General features: G+C 35.6%; 2 protein-coding genes and 2 long non-coding RNA genes across 8 annotated transcripts in view; 3 read left to right on the forward strand and 1 right to left on the reverse strand.

Moving 5' to 3' along the window:
- On the reverse strand, positions 1-9,848 carry LOC106166406 (ATP synthase peripheral stalk subunit b, mitochondrial). The gene is made up of 8 exons (XM_013544965.2): positions 9,713-9,848; positions 6,524-6,605; positions 5,636-5,874; positions 5,162-5,322; positions 4,745-4,876; positions 4,039-4,116; positions 1,492-1,593; positions 1-443 (listed from the first exon to the last, which is right to left on the reverse strand). The coding sequence occupies exons 1-8, from the start codon at positions 9,738-9,740 to the stop codon at positions 369-371; spliced, it is 897 nt and encodes a 298-aa protein (XP_013400419.1). The 5' UTR covers positions 9,741-9,848; the 3' UTR covers positions 1-368.
- On the forward strand, positions 7,266-9,700 carry LOC147764829 (uncharacterized). The gene is made up of 2 exons (XR_015331930.1): positions 7,266-8,080; positions 8,685-9,700. It is a non-coding gene; the product is annotated as an uncharacterized LOC147764829 (long non-coding RNA).
- The window catches only part of LOC106166397 (uncharacterized), a 23,020-nt gene continuing 14,562 nt past the window's right edge, over positions 9,822-18,279 (forward strand). For all 5 annotated transcript variants that reach the window (XR_015331928.1, XM_087001096.1, XM_087001097.1 and 2 more), the window contains exons 1-3: positions 9,822-9,943; positions 14,665-15,058; positions 16,187-16,364. Coding sequence is in view for 4 of the 5 variants with exons in the window: in XM_087001096.1 (XP_086857222.1) it covers positions 9,870-9,943; positions 14,665-15,058; positions 16,187-16,364 (646 nt within the window). In the remaining variant the exon portion in view is untranslated. The remainder of the gene's footprint in view (positions 9,944-14,664; positions 15,059-16,186; positions 16,365-18,279) is intronic.
- LOC147764830 (uncharacterized) lies at positions 9,954-13,088 on the forward strand. The gene is made up of 2 exons (XR_015331933.1): positions 9,954-12,052; positions 12,624-13,088. It is a non-coding gene; the product is annotated as an uncharacterized LOC147764830 (long non-coding RNA).

Below are 18,279 nucleotides of genomic sequence, written 5' to 3' on the forward strand. Positions count from 1 at the left end.
TTTTGTTGGGTTTTAATTTTATTCTTCAGTTGCCTAACTATCATATCACATCAACCTTTAAATTCATTAAACACAAGTAAGATCTCAAAAAAAAAAACAAACTATTATTGTGTTTAGTTTTCACACTTCCAAGTACTTTCTTTCCCACAAAATTTCTCAATATTGGTCAGATGCACTGGAATAGAGAGACAAAGGCTACCATAGTATTGTGAACAGTTTTCACAACATACCATACTTATTTTAACTACAACAGAGAATCCACTATGTCCTTCAGATACTTTGAAACTTCAAGAACAATCAGGTCTATTATCTTGCGTCCTTGTTGGTTTATTTATCCTGGAGAGTAAATGTACAATAGGCTGTGTCCATTAGGCTACCTGAACAGAGCCTTTCTGTGCCATGTCTTTTAGGTCTTGTATACACTTGGTTATGCTGTCTTTTTGCTGAAAAGAAAAGTGATGTACTGTATCATTATTTAGCAAATCATAAAGAATTTCTACTGGATATCTTTACAAACATGGGCAATTATGAACACAAGGCATACTCACGTAAAAACTATCTGGCAGAAATTGGTACAATTTTTGGAAATGCAATGCAACTTGTTGATAAGCAAAACAAAATATTGCTACTATCCTCTATATGAGAATTAATGCAACATTGCAATTACTGGATAACTTAATCAACATGCAACTCAAGTTGAAAAAGCAGGTTTTCACAAAGGAAGAGGATGTGGGGACCACATTGCAAATTTATGGTTGTTCATAGAAAACACAAAAGAAAGGAAAAATGAGATTTATCTCTGCTTCATCAATTACTCTAAAGTATTAAACGAATGACACGCCTCCTCGAGCAGCTAGAAGGTAATTAGCCTAGCTGCTCTAGGAGGCATGTCAGACATCTTTAATTAACCTACACAGCAAACAGATCCCCAGAAATGCTCTGGTAAACAAAGACATTGGCACCAAAATAACTGGCAGAAGCCACAATGGTCTCGGATACCCAGAACCCCAAGTGGGGAAGCCAATTTTGAAATTGATGGAGAGAAAGTGGCTGAAAGATCCTCTTTTATGTAGACAACCATACTCAGAAATGGAAGCTGCAGACCAGAGATATTAAAATGTATACAACTACGGCAAAAAGTCATGTCTGACATGACTAGAATTTGGAAGGATCATTAATAGGTATCAGGAAAGACAAAAGAATGCCTAGTGAGAAGAATAGTATTCTCAATAGTCCTGTATGGCGTGGAAACCGACCACCACCTCCCTTGGAAGTAATATTCCAGCTTTTGAAATGTGGTGTTGGAACAGGATGTGGGGAATTTCATGGATGAAAACAGTAAGCAATGCTGTCAGAGCTAACGGATGATGGGTTCTGACTCGAGGGAAATTGAGGCCCAAGACCTGGTGGCTAGATAAATTGGAGGTAGAGACTGGTGGTTTGCAGAAAGCAAGACAGCTCTGTTGGAACTGTAGTCAGGAGTTTTCTCACCTGTTGCGGTGTTATTCCCTTCCTTACACTTTCAAGGATCCAGTTAATCATATGTTGTCTTTCAAAATTCTGTCTTTCTCGCTGGATGTCTAGTTGATAATCCTGTATATAAAAAAATGAAAATAAAAAAAAAGAGTACACACAAATCAAATCTTAAGTTTTAACAATGTTTAAATACATGGCAATGGCATTAGCAGACGTGCTGCTTTTGTGAATGTGGTTGGCAGTACTGCTGAGGATTCTCGGACAATTCCCCCCATCTATCCTCGAATTGTCCTGATGCCATTTAACCTATATGAATAAGACCAAGTAGGCAGTGGACATAAATGAAAATGCTGCATGGAGTATATTGTGTGAATTATCTACTTGAATTTGAGGTTTTGATAATTTTGGGGAAAAGAATTACCTGGTAGTCATTTTATATTTCTCACAATTCAAAAACAAGCATCAGTGAACCCATTCTACATTATTATCATCCCAATGTTATATTCTTTCCTTGTTTGGAAGCTTTGACATACATTTGTTGGGGATGAAGAAAAAGAAATTACCGTAAGGCCGGTGCTGATGTCAAACTAATTGGATACAGACCGTTTAACACCTGCAGCCACCTCACAGGAATTTCTGTCATCTGTGTAGAGATTTATTTCAACACCAAGAAAACTGATGCTAGTAAGCAACTCGTATTAAAAAAAAAAAGTTTTAAATGAAGAAGTATGAGAACTTTTTGATAAAATATTTCATATCCATAGATAAAATTAAACAAGTTATGTCTGTTATCCCATATGACACATGTTGATATATTTATCTAATAGACGTAAAATGAACTAGAGGATCAGAGGCGATACCGCCTCCGAATATTGTACCACCAGCTGGAGTAAGCGCATTCGTATAGACCCCCACATACACAATATAAGGGACACAGCCACCAGTCTTGTGCTAAACAAGCTGAAAAAATGCAATCAACAAGAATTTTCAAAAAATGCAAAAAATATAACTAAAAATGGTACAATCAAAGTTTAGTTCATCGTAAGGTAGGTCAAAGGTCAATTTCAAGGTCACAGTAAATTGCCAGTATGTGACTTCCTATTCAACTTCAATAGTAATTATGGACCTATCTCTGCCAGGTTTGGAGTTAAAAGAGAAAGAAATAAGCAGAGTTCAGTTCATGATAATAAGTAGGTCAAAGGTCAATTTCAAGGTCACAGTAAGATTGCCAGTATATGACTTCCTATTCAAGTTCAATAGTAACTATGGACCTATCTCTGCCAGTTTTGGAGATAAAAGGGAACCAAAATTTGCAAAGTTCAATACATGATAAAAAGTAGGTCAAAGGTTAATTTCAAGGTCACAGTAAGATTGCCAGTATATGACTTCCTATTCAAGTTCAATAATAACAATGGACCTATCTCTGCCAGTTTTGGAGATATAAGGGACTAAATGTTATAATTTTGGAGTTAACCATAATGTGCCATAAATTTCCTACAGAAAAAATTAATTAAAATTAAGAAAAGGTCATTTTGGTCAAAATTCTTGAAATGGGAGGTGCTCTGAAGTTCCAGAAGTTCAAATTTGATGAAATAATGTCATTTTTGACCACAAGTTGTCTGCTTTGCCAAGCCTTATGTTTTATTTTTCCGGAGTTCAAAATTTATTATCCATTACCGTACTGTACATTTTGCTTTCACCACCAATATGTACTTTTTGATACAGCGTAACTCGAAAACCGTATGGAATACAAAAAAACGGAGACCACCTCCAGTGTTGGGCTTTACATGCTCTACAAAATGCAAAAAAGAATGGGTCTCTGGAATTAACGGTTCCCGAATTAGAGACAGTTTTCAGTTTCGGTATCTTATGGCTGCTACGCCCGTGAAAATGCACCGATTGACCCCAAATTCACGGAGATGAAAGATGACCTGAAGGGTAACACTTTCCAATAATATTATTGGTTAAGTCTGTGTGGTGTCTGAATAACAGGGCAAATAATTTTTTTTCGAAAAAAAATTCATTTTTTTGAAAATTTTGACTCATTTGACCTTGAAAAAAGGTCAAAGGCCAAATCCAAGGGCATATTTGAAATCTACACATATGACTTTTGGAAAGCCGTCTGTAGAAATTTTTCCCATAATTCCTTCCGTAGGGTAGATAATTAGCATTTAATTTTGCCATTTTTAGACAAGGGTGCATTGCAATGAGTGCCACACCTAGACCCCAATACCGACAAAGCCCAAATTTTACGTGGAACGAGTTGAGATTATAGGTGACCTAAATCCAAGAGATGGATACGCAGGCCCTTGTAGTCTAGGAGGAGAAGCGGTAACGATGACATGGCGGCGGAGCCGCAGGAGCCGGCGGAACGAACCGGATGGGACTAAAACCATGTGTACCGCCAGCGCTAACGCTGGTGGTACAATGAATAATTATATATAACACACCAAAAAAGAAAAAAAAAAAAAAAAATACATACATATATATATTCAGCATTCAAATTCATTAACATAATCAGTTAAAAAGTTTGCAAACAAGATAGAGGGCAAAACTTCTTACCAGTCTATCCTTGACTTTTTTGTGAGCTTGGACCAGTCTTTCCCTGTATCTGGCCTCAAGCTGCAACAGTGCATTTTCCTAGCAAAGATAATTAATTTTATATTATATGTTAATCCTCAAAATATTGTCTCTGGTTAAAGGGATAATAACTCTTCGTTTCGGCCAAAAAATGAATTTTCCTGGAATAAAGAACAATTTTCCCATACTTACCAATGGTTAATGAATCCATTTTTACATTCAAAGTTGGTCCCTGGTTTTTTTCTAAAAAGTTTGGTTTTTTGTTAAAATCTCTTAAGAGATTTTAACAGAGTATAGCCATCAATGGAGGTCACGTGGTCTAAAGACAAGCTCAGATATCAGAATAATAGCTATAACTGCTGTTTTTGTGGTAAAACAGAATATATTATATTTCTATGAGTTATTCACAATGTTTTTATTGTGCAATATAGATCTCATACGAGGAGTTATCATCCCTTTAATATAAAATAAATTTAACTAAATGAAGACTGAGTGAGAAACCCAATTCTGGTAACTATACTGACAATTTGAATACAGATAAATAATGTTACAAAGTTATGACTGTAAATTAACAAGATACATCTAGTCTTTTTGCTGACTAACATTCTTTTATAAAAAACCTGAACTCCAATATATTGTCAAACAAAACCACAACTAAACATCAAACTTTCTTTGAAAAGTAACGTACCCTTTCAGACTGGATAGCAACACTTTTGAGGGTTCTTTCTAACTCAACTCTTTCTGCTGTGAACTGAATAGCTACCTCTCTAACTTCTTTACTTTCTTGGAGTGGCTTTAAATAGCCCTTCTCTGTCCATGTCTTAAATTAAAAGTACATGGTATTGATATATATTGATCTGCACTAAATGTAACATTACACAGTGATTTTCAGTCATAAAATTTCCTTTACACTGTCACTTTGTCTTAATTTATTTGTCACATACAATTTTTAAAAATTCAAAATCTGCATAGGCAAGATTGTAATTTCATATTAACAAAAGAAATTATATGAAACTAAATACAGCTGTTCTCAACAGCATTACTTTAGTCCAAAACACATAGAACACACAGGCATATTCTGTGAATAACAAAGGAACCTACTTACATCACTTTGCTTCATAAGATGTCTACTTAATCCCCTGTTTCCAAGTTGGGCAACTTTACTAAACACCAAAATCATCCCAAAAATCTCTGCCAAATCCACAGGAAAAAGGAACTCCTTGGAAACACCCATGTTTATTGCTCCCAAAACAAGCATATAGCCTCCTACAAGATAAAATTAAATCATATTTTAAACAAAATTATTTTCCGAGCTTCAGGTTCTTGCAGATACTTTTGTCAACTTGTAACTGTTTGTCTTCTTCTAACCTTTATAAATGTTTTAGTCATGGTATCATTCCAGTAACTTACACCCATTCCATTATCTGGATAACAGGCTTCCAAATATTTAATATGACATGGAAACAAAACCAAACATTACAGTACTGAGATAGCCCAAATGTAAAGCCAATGATTTTTATCACTTTAAAGTAAAAAATGCATGGCTGTTTAAGTAATAAATAAATAGCATGCTTCTTACCTAAAACTCCCGTTTTGGGTTCCACGAAGTCGAAGAGCGATTTAGGAAAAAAGAACATTCTGACCGGTTTCCTTTTTTCCAAAAAAACTGGTGGAGGATAATTGACCATGTCTCTTTGTTCACCATAGTATTTTGCATTTAACTTGGACCAGTAGTCCAATATGTCTGAAGAATCGTCTTTCCCCTCATCTACAACCCTTTTTGCTCTTCTCATCTCCATGTCATAGTCATAAACCACCCTTCAAAAGATAAAATGTGTGCAGTTCTTTAAGAAATACATTTAAAAACTCAATGGTTCTGTAGAATGTGAAAATAAACATTGTAGTAAGCTAGTTTGTGACATTAAAAAAAACTTTCAAGAAGACTCTCAAATTGGATATATATATATATCATGGTAATCTGTAGAAACTTTAAGAGGCTTCCATTCTCTAATAATTTCTAGAAATAAACAACTGATGGTAAAAAAGCGCTCTCCCCGTCATTACTATAAGTTATTATATGACGATTACAGTGTTATAGCTTACTGCGCGTACTACGATTACCTGATATTTTACCGCTGATTATTACAATGCTGGATTTACACTGTTTTTATTATATTGGGCACTTTATTATAAAATACAGGATTTTATTTGAAACCTGTTGGGATTGAAAACCCAACAGCTTGTGAGATAAAATGAAGCATTTTTTTCAAAAATGCTGGAAAACTCCACCTTGTGAGAAAAAGTTTGCTAACATCAAGAAGTAAACCGTTTACAACAAGACAATTTACTCACAGATTGCAGGTTCATAATAAAGTTGGAATAAAAGATATATATTAAAGAAATATCCTTCAATAGCAACACCATGACATTTTTTTCTTCACTTGATGAACAGTAAATAATCACCTACCCTCTTTGGGACATGACGTTTGTACTGGTAGGGATACATATTTTTGAAACGAGGCGTTGCCAGCCTGGATGTTGATTAATACCTGAAACCAAGAAAAAAGTACAGGATCAGAGAAGTGATACCGTCTCCAGGTATAGTACAACCAGCTGGAGTAAGCACATTTGTATGGAAAAAAAGGGACACCACCTCCAGTGTTGTACTTGACAAGCTCTACAAAATGCAGTAAACAAGAGTTCTCAATTTTTTTTTGCAGAAAATTACAATTTATAAGAAATCCAAGGTTGCAGTAAGATTGTGAATATAGGACTTCCCAATCAAGTTCAATAGCAAATTTAAGAGTTTGGAAATTTGTGAAGTGCAGTTCATCATTAAAAATAGGTCTAAGGTCAATTTCAAGGTCACAGCCAGTAGGTGACTTCCTACTCACTAGCTGATACTCGTCCATCATATTAATCATTGAACCATGATAAAGGATTAATATACACGATTTAAATATTCTGTGTGAAAGTCTTATTTTCACACTTGTATTAAAAAAAAAAAAAAACACGGGCCTGAGTAGGCATCAAACCCATTCCCCCTAAATTGAAGTGTTTGACAACTAAGGATGTTACCACTTGGCCAGCAAATCAAGCAGTGTAATGGACAATATATGATTCCTGTCATACATATTCATCCATCCAGAAGGTGAGAATGGTATATATCTGGAAAGCCTGTGCTTGAAGCAGGTTTTGTTCTTTAGTCTTTTCCAAAATTGTGAGTGATGGCAAGTGTTTACTTGTGTCTGGAGTAATTTTTCTCTGTGTGTTGCACTGTATTGCCCATTTTAGCATGACCCGCACAAAAGTTCATTCAAGCATTAGCACTCCTAAGTTTTCTGATAATAAGTCAGGGTTCTGCCGAGGCCGCGATTCTGCGAGATTCTCGCCAAAAAAATAAAATTCTCGCACAAAAATTACCAAAGATGCGAAAATTCTCGCATACAAACCGAGTGAGGGTGCTATCATTGTTCTTGAGATGATAAAAGACACATTGAGAGTGGCATCTAAAATTGTTTATCTAAATAATCATCACCGGTATAAATTTCTGCGCATCGTCCGCTGCATTGACTTGTTAACACAGTGTCCCTAACGTCGTCATATTGACGATGTTTTACAGACTGCAATGTGTACCCTCGTAAGAGATCGTTTCAAGCAGCGTCGTCATTTGTTGTCGTAATATCAATAGTACCTCTTCATGACTACAGTCCAATCGGCAATCCTCGGGTGACTCCGCTGCACTCGGCCTAAAGTAGGTTGAGCGATTGAGCGGTTTTATTGGTTCTCTCACTCGCGGGACAGCAATGATAGACAGCGTGACAGTGATATTCAGCATCAGTGAAGCGTGGTTAAAATGGCAGCTTCCTCGCCGAAAGCGAAAGTTAAGAAACAGAGATCTATTTTAAGTTTTATGCCAAAGTCAGGTGAATCCGTTTCTCCGCCTGACAAGTCTGAGAAAAAGAAGAAACAAATTTCTGTAGATGCGACTCCAGATGAAACTGACAGTTCGTCGACGATAAAGGTATGGTCATTCCGTGGCATTTTTATTTATGTTTTGGAAGGACACTTGACACTTCGTTTGAAAATGTGAAAGAAAGTAAAAAAAAAAAAAGGGTAATAGGCCCGTTTTTGATACGATTATTCCTCTATATGTGAGCATGAAAATTGAAAAAAAAAAAAACGTTAAAAAATGACGGGTCCCGTTTCTGATATGTTTATTCCTCCTATGTGAGTATGATAATATGAAAAAGAAGTTTAAAAAGTTAGGAGGCCCGTTTCTGATATGTTTATTCCTCTGTATATATGTGTGAGAATACTAATATGAAAAAAAAGTAAGGGCCTCCTAATCAAGGATATTTTCATAGAATGCACTCAACCAAATGTGTGACCTCACCTATATTTTTTTACTTTAGCCTTTATTTTAAAAAGTTGTCGATATTGTGAAAACGATAAATCAAAGATAAAAATGTCCTTCCCAAACACTATTATGCAATTTTTCCTGATAAAAGTGTTAATTAAGTCATGATTAATCATCAAAACCTAAAAATTCTTTTGGATTGTGGTGTCTGGTTCCAGAAATTATAAGTTTGTAAGTAGGAGAAATTTTAACTTTTTTTAAATTTTAGGTCTGCAGACCAAATACCATCGAAGGGCCTGAAAGAAAGAAACCAAAAGTAGTGCCACAGAAATTTCAACACGATTGGTTAAGAGATTATTCTTGGCAACGACGTCTTGACAATCAAACTTGAGGGGGGGGGATAGGAGAAAGTTTGACTTCATGGAGGCTCTTCAAGAATGGAGAGTCAAAAACAGGAAACTTTGTTAAATGACTCTAAGTTAGTTGTTCATTATGTGAACTTAATTGGACAGTACAGATGAGCAGTGTGTCTTGTTGGCACATAGCCTTAAAGTAAAAGTTTTTATTAAAAAAATCATTTGCAACTGTATATACACACAGTCTATTTAAAGTTACTTTCAAAGATGAACCAGTTCAGCTTGTGAACTTTAATAAAATACCAGTACAGACTAGCAGTGTATGTTTTTACATAAAATATCAATTTTGCTGATCTCCCACTATTTCTCAAAATCTCCCCAACTTTTTAGCTCAGAGGGGAGAATTCTCCCCCCTTTTTTGAGACCTTGGCAGAACCCTGTAAGTACTAGTTATGTGCAGCCATATCTTTGATTCATTAAAAATATAAGAAAGCGTAAAAAAAAATGGCTTAAATATTATTATTTTTAGTTATTATGCGACCGAAATATGCGGACAAATTTACCAGCCTTCAACTTCAATGTAAGATGACAGACCACAGTTACTCGCCGACATTTTTTTTTATTTTTATTTTTAATACTTTTTTCTTTGATATGTTAAATACCAAATTGATAAAGTTTAAAAATGCTCCAATATATATAATGAAGTTTATAAATGCTCCAATACAAAGTCAGGGAGGCAAATTTTTGGTGAACCGAAGATCAAAGAAGAATTAAGATAGATCCCCAACTCTAATTTTCGTCTCTCCAATGGGCAATGGCAATGGGTTGCCAAAGAGTAGTGCTAATAACAGAACCTGTTTGACATCTCTACATGTTTTGTAAAATGTCACAAACGGCAAACAAACCTTGTTAGTGTTTAAACCAGTGCATGACACCTTACCTAGTCGCACAACTCTTGAGAGCGACATCTTGGGCTTTCAGCACCCTGCCGCCGCCTCCCTGAATAGTGTCCGGTTCAACCCGTAGCAACCACAAACGGGTACGTAATTTTCGTCGTAACTGATATTACGACTGCCAAAAAACGGCCATTAGTAAACATGACATCCACACGGGAGCGACGGAATCATTCTAAAAAAATTGAACAAAAATCGTATGCCAGGGACAGATATAGGTAGGAGCAATATAATTTGATTAATTTCAAAGTATTTATAACTGATTCTAGAAATCTTTTAAGATTTTTTTCGTATGCCGTACGGGATAAACAAGATAATTACGGTAGATTCGGAGTACCTCAACTATGAGTCTATGTACATGCCATAATATGGTACTGATACAGTTAAATGTTTATAGTCTTTTAACTCCAATGTCCATTGTTCTCATCAGATTGGTTAACGATTTTTAGGTTACTGTATGTACGCGCAGACAGAACACTGTGAATTGTTGGGATATAACTAATGAAGCTACTGGGAGTACTAGTAGATGTCAGTCAGTAGTCTTGAACAAGAACTTTGATGAAAAATGAACAGTTGTCAAAAACAAAAAACCTAGGTTTGGTGGATCGACTACTGATCCTGCATGCCACAAAGTCCAAGCCCTAATTGCTTATACCCCCTTTACACAGGACGGCATCCTTTCTGCATCTTTTCTGCGACCATGAAATTTGGCATCGCTGTGGTCTTTATAAGGAGGCACGAGCATTGATTTGGTATCAGAATGAATGCTCAATGATCGGCCAGTTGTCGGCACGTAAAGTATTATAATTCTTTAACTCTCAAATGGGGCCGAACTGCTGGACGCAGAAGGGACGCCGTCCAGTGTAAAGGGGGCTTTTTCCAAACACATCTTTCTGAAAACAATGGCACAGTTTATGTTCATATATGGATGGTTGGTAAGGTTGCCTTCTAGTGTTTTACAGTGGCAAAAAAAGTTGAACAGGTGGAGAAATTATAATTCAGAGGCTGTAGGATACAAGAGATATAATAATTTAAATTTTTCAACTGGGCTGTGGACATTGCTACAGAAGACACCAGAGTTACCTAGCTTTCCTATTTTCCAACTCTGGTCAGGGGGTCTCCCTAAAATGCACAATATAGCACAACACAACACTAAAAAAAAGAAGTACAATAGCAAGTTAAAACAGGAAATGGTCAATGCCAAGCCAATAGGTGATATAAAGGCAAAATATATTACTAGGTAATTAATCTTTGACACAACTTAAACAATCCATACACACCCCAATCTGTACCATTTGTTTAGGTTGGGATGTCCACCATATTTCAAAGATGAGGCACTGGCCAACAATGTGAATGACCAGGTGGTGAGAATGCTAACTTGAATGATTCAGATACTCCTAAACAGGGTGGGTTTAGCTGAAAATGACCATCTATCTAGCTAGAGACATATCTGTGAATATCTGTAAAAAATCTATCACTCACCCTGGTAGAGGGTATGTTTGGAGATCACCACCACAGTAACTCCACATTAACCAAAAATTCATCTTAAAAGCAAAGAAAAATTTAACTATGATCGAGATACACTGCGTATGTAGTAGAGTGTACAAGTGTACAACTGTTGCACAAATACAAAAGTAAACTATAGGGTATTGCAGAAGAGGCAGTCAGGGAAACATCACCCGAATTTTTCTAAATAGTATTTATAAATAGATTAAACTGAACAGACAACATGTGCTCTCTCTGTGTCTCTCTTCCATTGTGACAACAAGTACTAATATTGGGATCTACAATGTATTAGAACAGATGATCACAGAAGAAATAAATAGGGAACATCCGAGATAGCCTTTTTTGAACATCTGCGCAGCAGATGACGTCAAACGAGACCTGGATTGGAGCAAGATTTCACGAGAGGTGGGGTTAAAATCTGCCATTGAAACTTCTCTCGCGGTTGTGCACAAGTCTTATGTTATAGGGTTGCACTGAGTAAAATTTGGCGTTGTCATGTAATTTGAGATAGAGCAACGCAATGGCGAATTGCTAATGTTGTGTCGTAGGGTGCATTGCAGTAAAACCTAACCGAGAAAACCAAGAAAATGACCATGGATGACAGACACGACTGGCGAGAGAAGTGAAGTAAAGAAAGAGAAGTAGTTGGGCTTGAACAGATAAAAAGGACTAAGTGCCGACATATTTAAAGTACAGATCAGGTCGCAGTATTTTGTAGGAAGAAAGGGACCAACTGCAGACAACTAGCAACCGACACGTCACTGGCTTCATGGCATCACCGTATAGACCGTATCATCAACGGTCGAGGGACATATTAATAAGTAAGTTTTGTGTGTGTAGTTTACAGGACACCATGGTTTATTAACGTAATACAGCCCTAGTACTTGTGATTAATAGTCTTTTACGGTAACCAGGCCCGTAGCCAGCAATTTTAGAGGGGGGGGGTCGTTTTCTGAAAAAGTGGACCTTTTACCATAAAATCCTCAAGTACATAGGTCAAATTGTACCCAGAGTGGATCTTTTCCCAGCAAAAAGGGTGGTTCTTTCGAACCCCCCAAACTCCCCCCCCCCCCCCCCCCCCCCCCCCCCCCCCCCCCCCCCCCCCCCCCCCCCCCCCCCCCCGGCTACGGGCCTGGTAACTATATCAGACAAATTTGCTTATACCATTCCTGTCTCCATATAACGTGTACCTGATTATGAAATACTGGTGAACCTTCCACACCTATTAAGTATACACAATGTTCAGTTGCGTTTGTAACATTCCATGCCGGGTGGTCAGTTATGATAATTGCAAGTAAGATAGAAATTAGAGTTGGTATTTTACAACAACGTTTATCACATAATGATATATATTTCAGAAAAATAAGTGAGTTAATTATTTTTTTATTTTAGAGCATGACAGACACAGCACATGTTATTGAACCAGGCAAGAACTGTGAGAATCATGTGGTCAGGATAATCAGATGTTGAAGATTGCTCAGTGTATATTAATCTCTTATGTCCTTAATTATTATGTTGTTGACTAAAATTATATCAGGAATCAACAGATGGCATTTTTGCCTGGGTGTCACTTACAGTATCAGGTATTTTCTTTATTACTTTAAAATGAAATATTTGGTTATATATATATATATATGCCTATGTATTGTACTGCACTAGTAATTTAATGAAGAAAATAAATTTTCTTGCTAGTATCATTTTTATGTTACTGTAGTGACTTTTTTAATAACTATATGACACCTGTTTTTCATATCATTTACTCGGATCACAAATACAAGTTCGCCTTTGATGTTGTGTTTATTTGTTGTATTTGTGTATAACTGTCAATAAAATGCAATGATTCTGTGAACATTTCAACTTATATGTTGTCCATTTTAATACTTTCTTCTGCCATCTTTCCTGTCAGATTTAAGTCAGATCTGATCACAATAAAACTTACATTTTGTGAATGCTATCCACTAGTTCTATAGCATCATTTTCATAAGTAAATAAATGAAGAAAATTAACTTTATGATCAAATTTGAGCTTTTTGAACTAGTTACTATAAATTTAGTGAAATTAAAACAAAGATGCAGGCAAGTCTAATGTTCTGATATGCAATCCATCAGTAAATGAAATGTCAAATGATTTTATTTTACTTCTTTAAAAATTATGATAACCTAAAAATGAAGCAATTAAGCCCTTGACAGCACTGGATTATTTTATTTACAAATGTCCAATGCTTGTAGAATGTACATGGACCTACTTTCAACATTGATCTCATTGAAAGCAAAACAGTCATGCCACTCCCATAAAGTGACAAAAAGGTTGCAAATGAATCTCACGTCAGTTGTACGTACATATTATATCAATACTTTTTCTTTATAAAGTGAAAAAAGAACAAGCCTGTAGCTCAAAAATTTTGGAAGTTCAGCTATTTTTCAAGTAAAGAAATCGCTGCTCTACTTCCTTGTGGTCTCCATATTTTAACCCCACCTCAAGGCAGATCTCGTAAAATCACGGGGAAATGTGGTCTTCTCGTTGAGAACCCGGACAACCTCTATTCAAACTACCTTTTGAAATTCTGCTTGTATCACTTGACTCTGAACATCCTGTTTATGACTCCAAACTCCAACTCCTCTCACCTGCACATTTGGCACTATCATTATGTACTGGAGATTTTGGAGAGTGCATTAATCCAATTATTTCATAGAAGGACATTCTGACAAAAACATATATATATATATATATATATATATATATATATATATATATATATATATATATATATATATATATATATATATATATAACTGTATATATATAACTGTCAAAAATGAAATCGTGCTTAAGGAAGTAAACCTCAGGCCTACCCAACTACCAGACTCTGCACCGAATGATCCTGAAATCACCGGTAGATCGGACCACACTACCCGTTTTCAAGAAAAAAATTGGCATTTTGGACCTAAACTTTGGGCCCTCCCCTTTAGGACCAGCATAAGAATAATATCTATGGTAAAAAAGAAAACAAAAAGAGAAAGAAATATGTTAGTGAGGACCCAGATAATATACCTCAAAACAAAAGCTATCCATTGATAGCATCAAAAAAGTATTACTAAGAATGTTCAACCAAAATGGCCAAATTCAGCCTGGAAAATGGGTGCTAAAGTCAGTTTATTCCCAGATTCATGTTTCATTTTTGGTACCTGAAAAACTCCTGAAGGTTTTATGTTTCTATAGAAGTTTGAACTGTAATTTAATACCATTTCAAGCATAAATTGGCACAAAATCAGTGTTTGCAAACAGTTATAAAATGCAAATGCTAACCTCTACCATGGGTGCTCATATGTCCACAGACAGCAGAGCCCATCTGATATGATGACATAAATTATGATAATTTTGTGCCTTTGTACATTTTCAACATGAAGGAAATCGACGTCTGTGATTTTTTCAGATTAACTCATGATGTGAGCCCAGATGAAAGCATTGACTTGGGTTTGGATAGAGATATTATTGACTTGGATGATTATTATGAAGAAAATGGTATATCGGCTTCTACCACCGAAATTAAATCAAGGAAACCCCCAACATTAAACACCAAGCCTGTGAATTCAACATTCAATCTGGACAGACATGGAGATGGAGTCAATTCAGTACAGGACAGCTTTAATATCATGGGTCTCTCTCATAAAGCTGAATTTAATAACAACTTAGAAAAAGAAAAAACCAAATGGATATACAACTATGAAGATGAATACAGCAAGAAAAAGACAAGCACTTCTAGGCAAAGACAAGATACCAGTGATGTCATTTCAAATGGAACTGGATATGAAAACTTTCCAAAAAATGTAAGTGAAATTAACCCAATGTCAGTTATATGTTTCAAGCCATTTTTGAAGAATTCAATGGTCAAATAATGACCAAAGAAATTTTGTTAATATATGTATTCATATGCCTATTCTGATTATTGTAAAATGAATTCATGTTCTATCATATATATATATATATATATATATATATATATATATATATATATATATATATATATATATATATATATATATATATATATATATATATATGTCAATAAAAAATAATCCACTCTATGATAGAACATGAATTCAATATATATATATATGATTAACTTGACACTCCAGTCTAAGTTCTGGTAGAAATAGAATTATACCTTTAAGTTCTGGAAGGTTTGAGCAACAGAGCATACAACAGTGATTAGATTACTCACTACAATTTATGTATGGCAGAAATAACATATGCATTCATGAGCATTGATCTGGTCTGGTAAGGTTTGTCCTTTGATCACATTCACTTTCACCCTGCCTTCCAATATCAAGCTGAGCTATAATAGTATGAAGAACAGATATGGCAACAGGCCAGATAAACAGGAAATCAATAGAAATGCTTCATAAACTTGGAAAGAGTGTAGGCATGTGAAAAACAGAGCAGACACTCATTGTACACTACAAAGTAGTTATTGATTCTTCAGGAACATCATATTAAATGGGCCCACACAGTATGTTTCAGTGAAACTCACTGTGGCTACAGGAATATGAACCACATGAATTAGTCAGCAGGTTGAATGCATTATTGCAGTCATATTCTTATACAGATATATATATATACTTTGATGTCAACTATTTTTTTGATTCTGTTTACTGTGAAATATGGAACATTTGGATGAAAATAAATAAAGAAGTGTATGTTCTTGGTCATAGAATTACACCTACATACTTGCCTAATGTGCGTCTAGTTTAAGATTCAATTCTTGTCTACAGTTTTTCATGTGTTGTCATTAATACTATGCCACAACAGTGCACATATATTTCTAAATCTAGATATAATAGATTCAGCTTTGTATTGGTCCTGAACTACAATTGTCTACGCATTTCGAGAATATTATGAAATTCAATAAAATTTTGAAATAAAGGAACATTTGAACAAACTGTTCATTATTTCAGGAATATGTTAGAACAGCTAAAAATGGCCAAGATGCTGCTAGGGCAGACAGAAAACCAAGACGTCTCCCTCAAATTCCACCATCTCTGTCAGGTGAAGATGAATTCCAGGCAGTGTCCAATGGGACTGTACCAGAGTCGCAAAGTGAAAGGCATGATCTTCATTTGCCTCAGCATAAAGGTACTAATATATGTGGAGTGGATTGAATTATTATGCTCTAAAAAAAGCAATTTGTGTGTTTTTTAAAAAAGAAAAGGGGATGTATAGTCAAGGCTTGCATTAATAATTTTAGACCTTATGTTGGTTTTCTTTCTCTTTTTATGTAAAGACACAGATGTGTTGCCACCTTCATAACTGTGCACTTACAGTGATAACACGATAAGTGGAAAACCATTAAAATTTAGTAAGATTCATCACTTCTGTGTGTTTTAAAACAAAACATTTAAGTTAAATGTTTTGTTTTAAAACTCACAGAAGTGATGAATCTTACTAAAATACAGATCAAATTCAAAAATCAGCTTGACCGGACTGTTTTTACAAAAGTTATGCTGTTTTTTTCCTTTTTTTAGCATATATGCAACACTAATAACACACTTCAAGGAAAACCGATAAGCCTATTGTCTTGAAATGCAGAAATCTTACTAAAATGCAGGCCCAGTTCAAAATCGACTTGATGGGTTCAATTTTGATGAAGTTGTGCCCTTGCATTTAGTGGTTTTTCCTCGGATTCAATTCTTAGGCATGTTAGCAGTCTCATTATTGAACTAACTAGATATGTAAGTGTTCTTTTGATATATTTTCTGCATCTTTACAATATTGTTAATTGATGATATAAAATGATGGTAAACCTGTTATCATGTATCAAAGATGGAAATATGCTGTTACTCAAATCAGTACAGTTTGTCAGATTCAATCATTCACTATGTTCAGAATCTTAGAATATAATAATTTGGGCATTTAAAACTATTCTATTGATATTTTTCCCATCTCAACAATTTTCTTAGTTGATCCTATAACAATGACAGCAAATTGATTATTTTGTTTTTTGTAAAAAAAAAAAGTGTTGAAAATGGAAAAAACTCATTTCAGTACAGTTATCTCTTGTTTACGTTTTGGCGTTTTCAAGGTGTGACTTAGGCCTAAAGACCTTTGCTAGTCACATTTTATAAATATCCATGTTACCTGTAATTAATGCATAATTAAAGATTGATGGTGATTATGCTGTTAAGCATTATGTAAGACCCCATTCAGAATAGGGGACTTACTAGTCTGAGTGTCAAATATGGTGACCTACTACAAAGCTTGCCATCTAATCCGCTAATAGACACTGCATACGGTAAAGTGCCATGAATTTCGAACGGCTCTTGAATTTCGAACGATCTTAAAATCGGCCGTCTGGAGTTTTTTCTGGACCATGAATTTCGGCCAGTAAGCAATTTTGCGCGATCTTGATTTCGTGAATTTCGTACACCTTAAAATCGGCCACCGGGCTATTCTCGCGCTTGTAAAGATCTAACAGTCGGCAATGTTGCCCTAGCGTACCTTTACCTGAGTACTACGTGTGCGGCCCAAGGTGCAAGATAACGATCAGTACAGTTAGTTTAGGACGCTAAACAACATCGTCATATCCATTCATTCAGATAACAGGAGAATCTATTAAGAGTTGTACTGTCGGGCTGTTGTTTCTTTACCGCAGTATTCGGTGTGAGATAGCGATCGGTAGTTTTGCTGAGGCGCACAATAGCATTGTTAACAGTAGAGACTTCAGTAACAGAACAAAAGAGCAATATTAAGAGCTGCAATAAAGATTACCATTATTGCTTTCTTGTCTCGCTCAGATCGTTCACGATCTCCCGCTGACGATCTTCCGCTAATGAGGTCCCTTGAAATGTACAAATGAAATGAAAAATATTTTTAAAAATTATAAATTCCGATGGGGAGGGATGGAGGGTTAAAAACAATCGAGAACGATCTCCGGCTACGATCTGCCGCAAACGAAAGCCACTGAACGAGTATGAGCTTTCTCGTTTCACTCGGATTGCGACGCTGATGATACGAAAATTGCGTTCTCGTCTCGCCCTTTGGCTTACGAAGT

This window comes from Lingula anatina, chromosome 1, assembly GCF_051362555.1.
Source record: "Lingula anatina isolate TDL-2025a chromosome 1, LinAna3.0, whole genome shotgun sequence".
Taxonomy (NCBI): Eukaryota; Metazoa; Brachiopoda; class Lingulata; order Lingulida; family Lingulidae; genus Lingula; species Lingula anatina.

Bases quoted from the DNA above. Each gene is read 5' to 3' on its own strand.
- LOC106166406 (XM_013544965.2), bottom strand. From the start codon at position 9,740: ATGTCGCTCTCAAGAGTTGTGCGACTAG. The intron at 6,606-9,712 runs GTAAGGTGTCAT...TCTTGGTTTCAG, and splicing joins CTCAAGAGTTGTGCGACTAG to GTATTAATCAACATCCAGGC. The intron at 5,323-5,635 runs GTAAGAAGCATG...TTTATCTTGTAG, and splicing joins ACCCAAAACGGGAGTTTTAG to GAGGCTATATGCTTGTTTTG.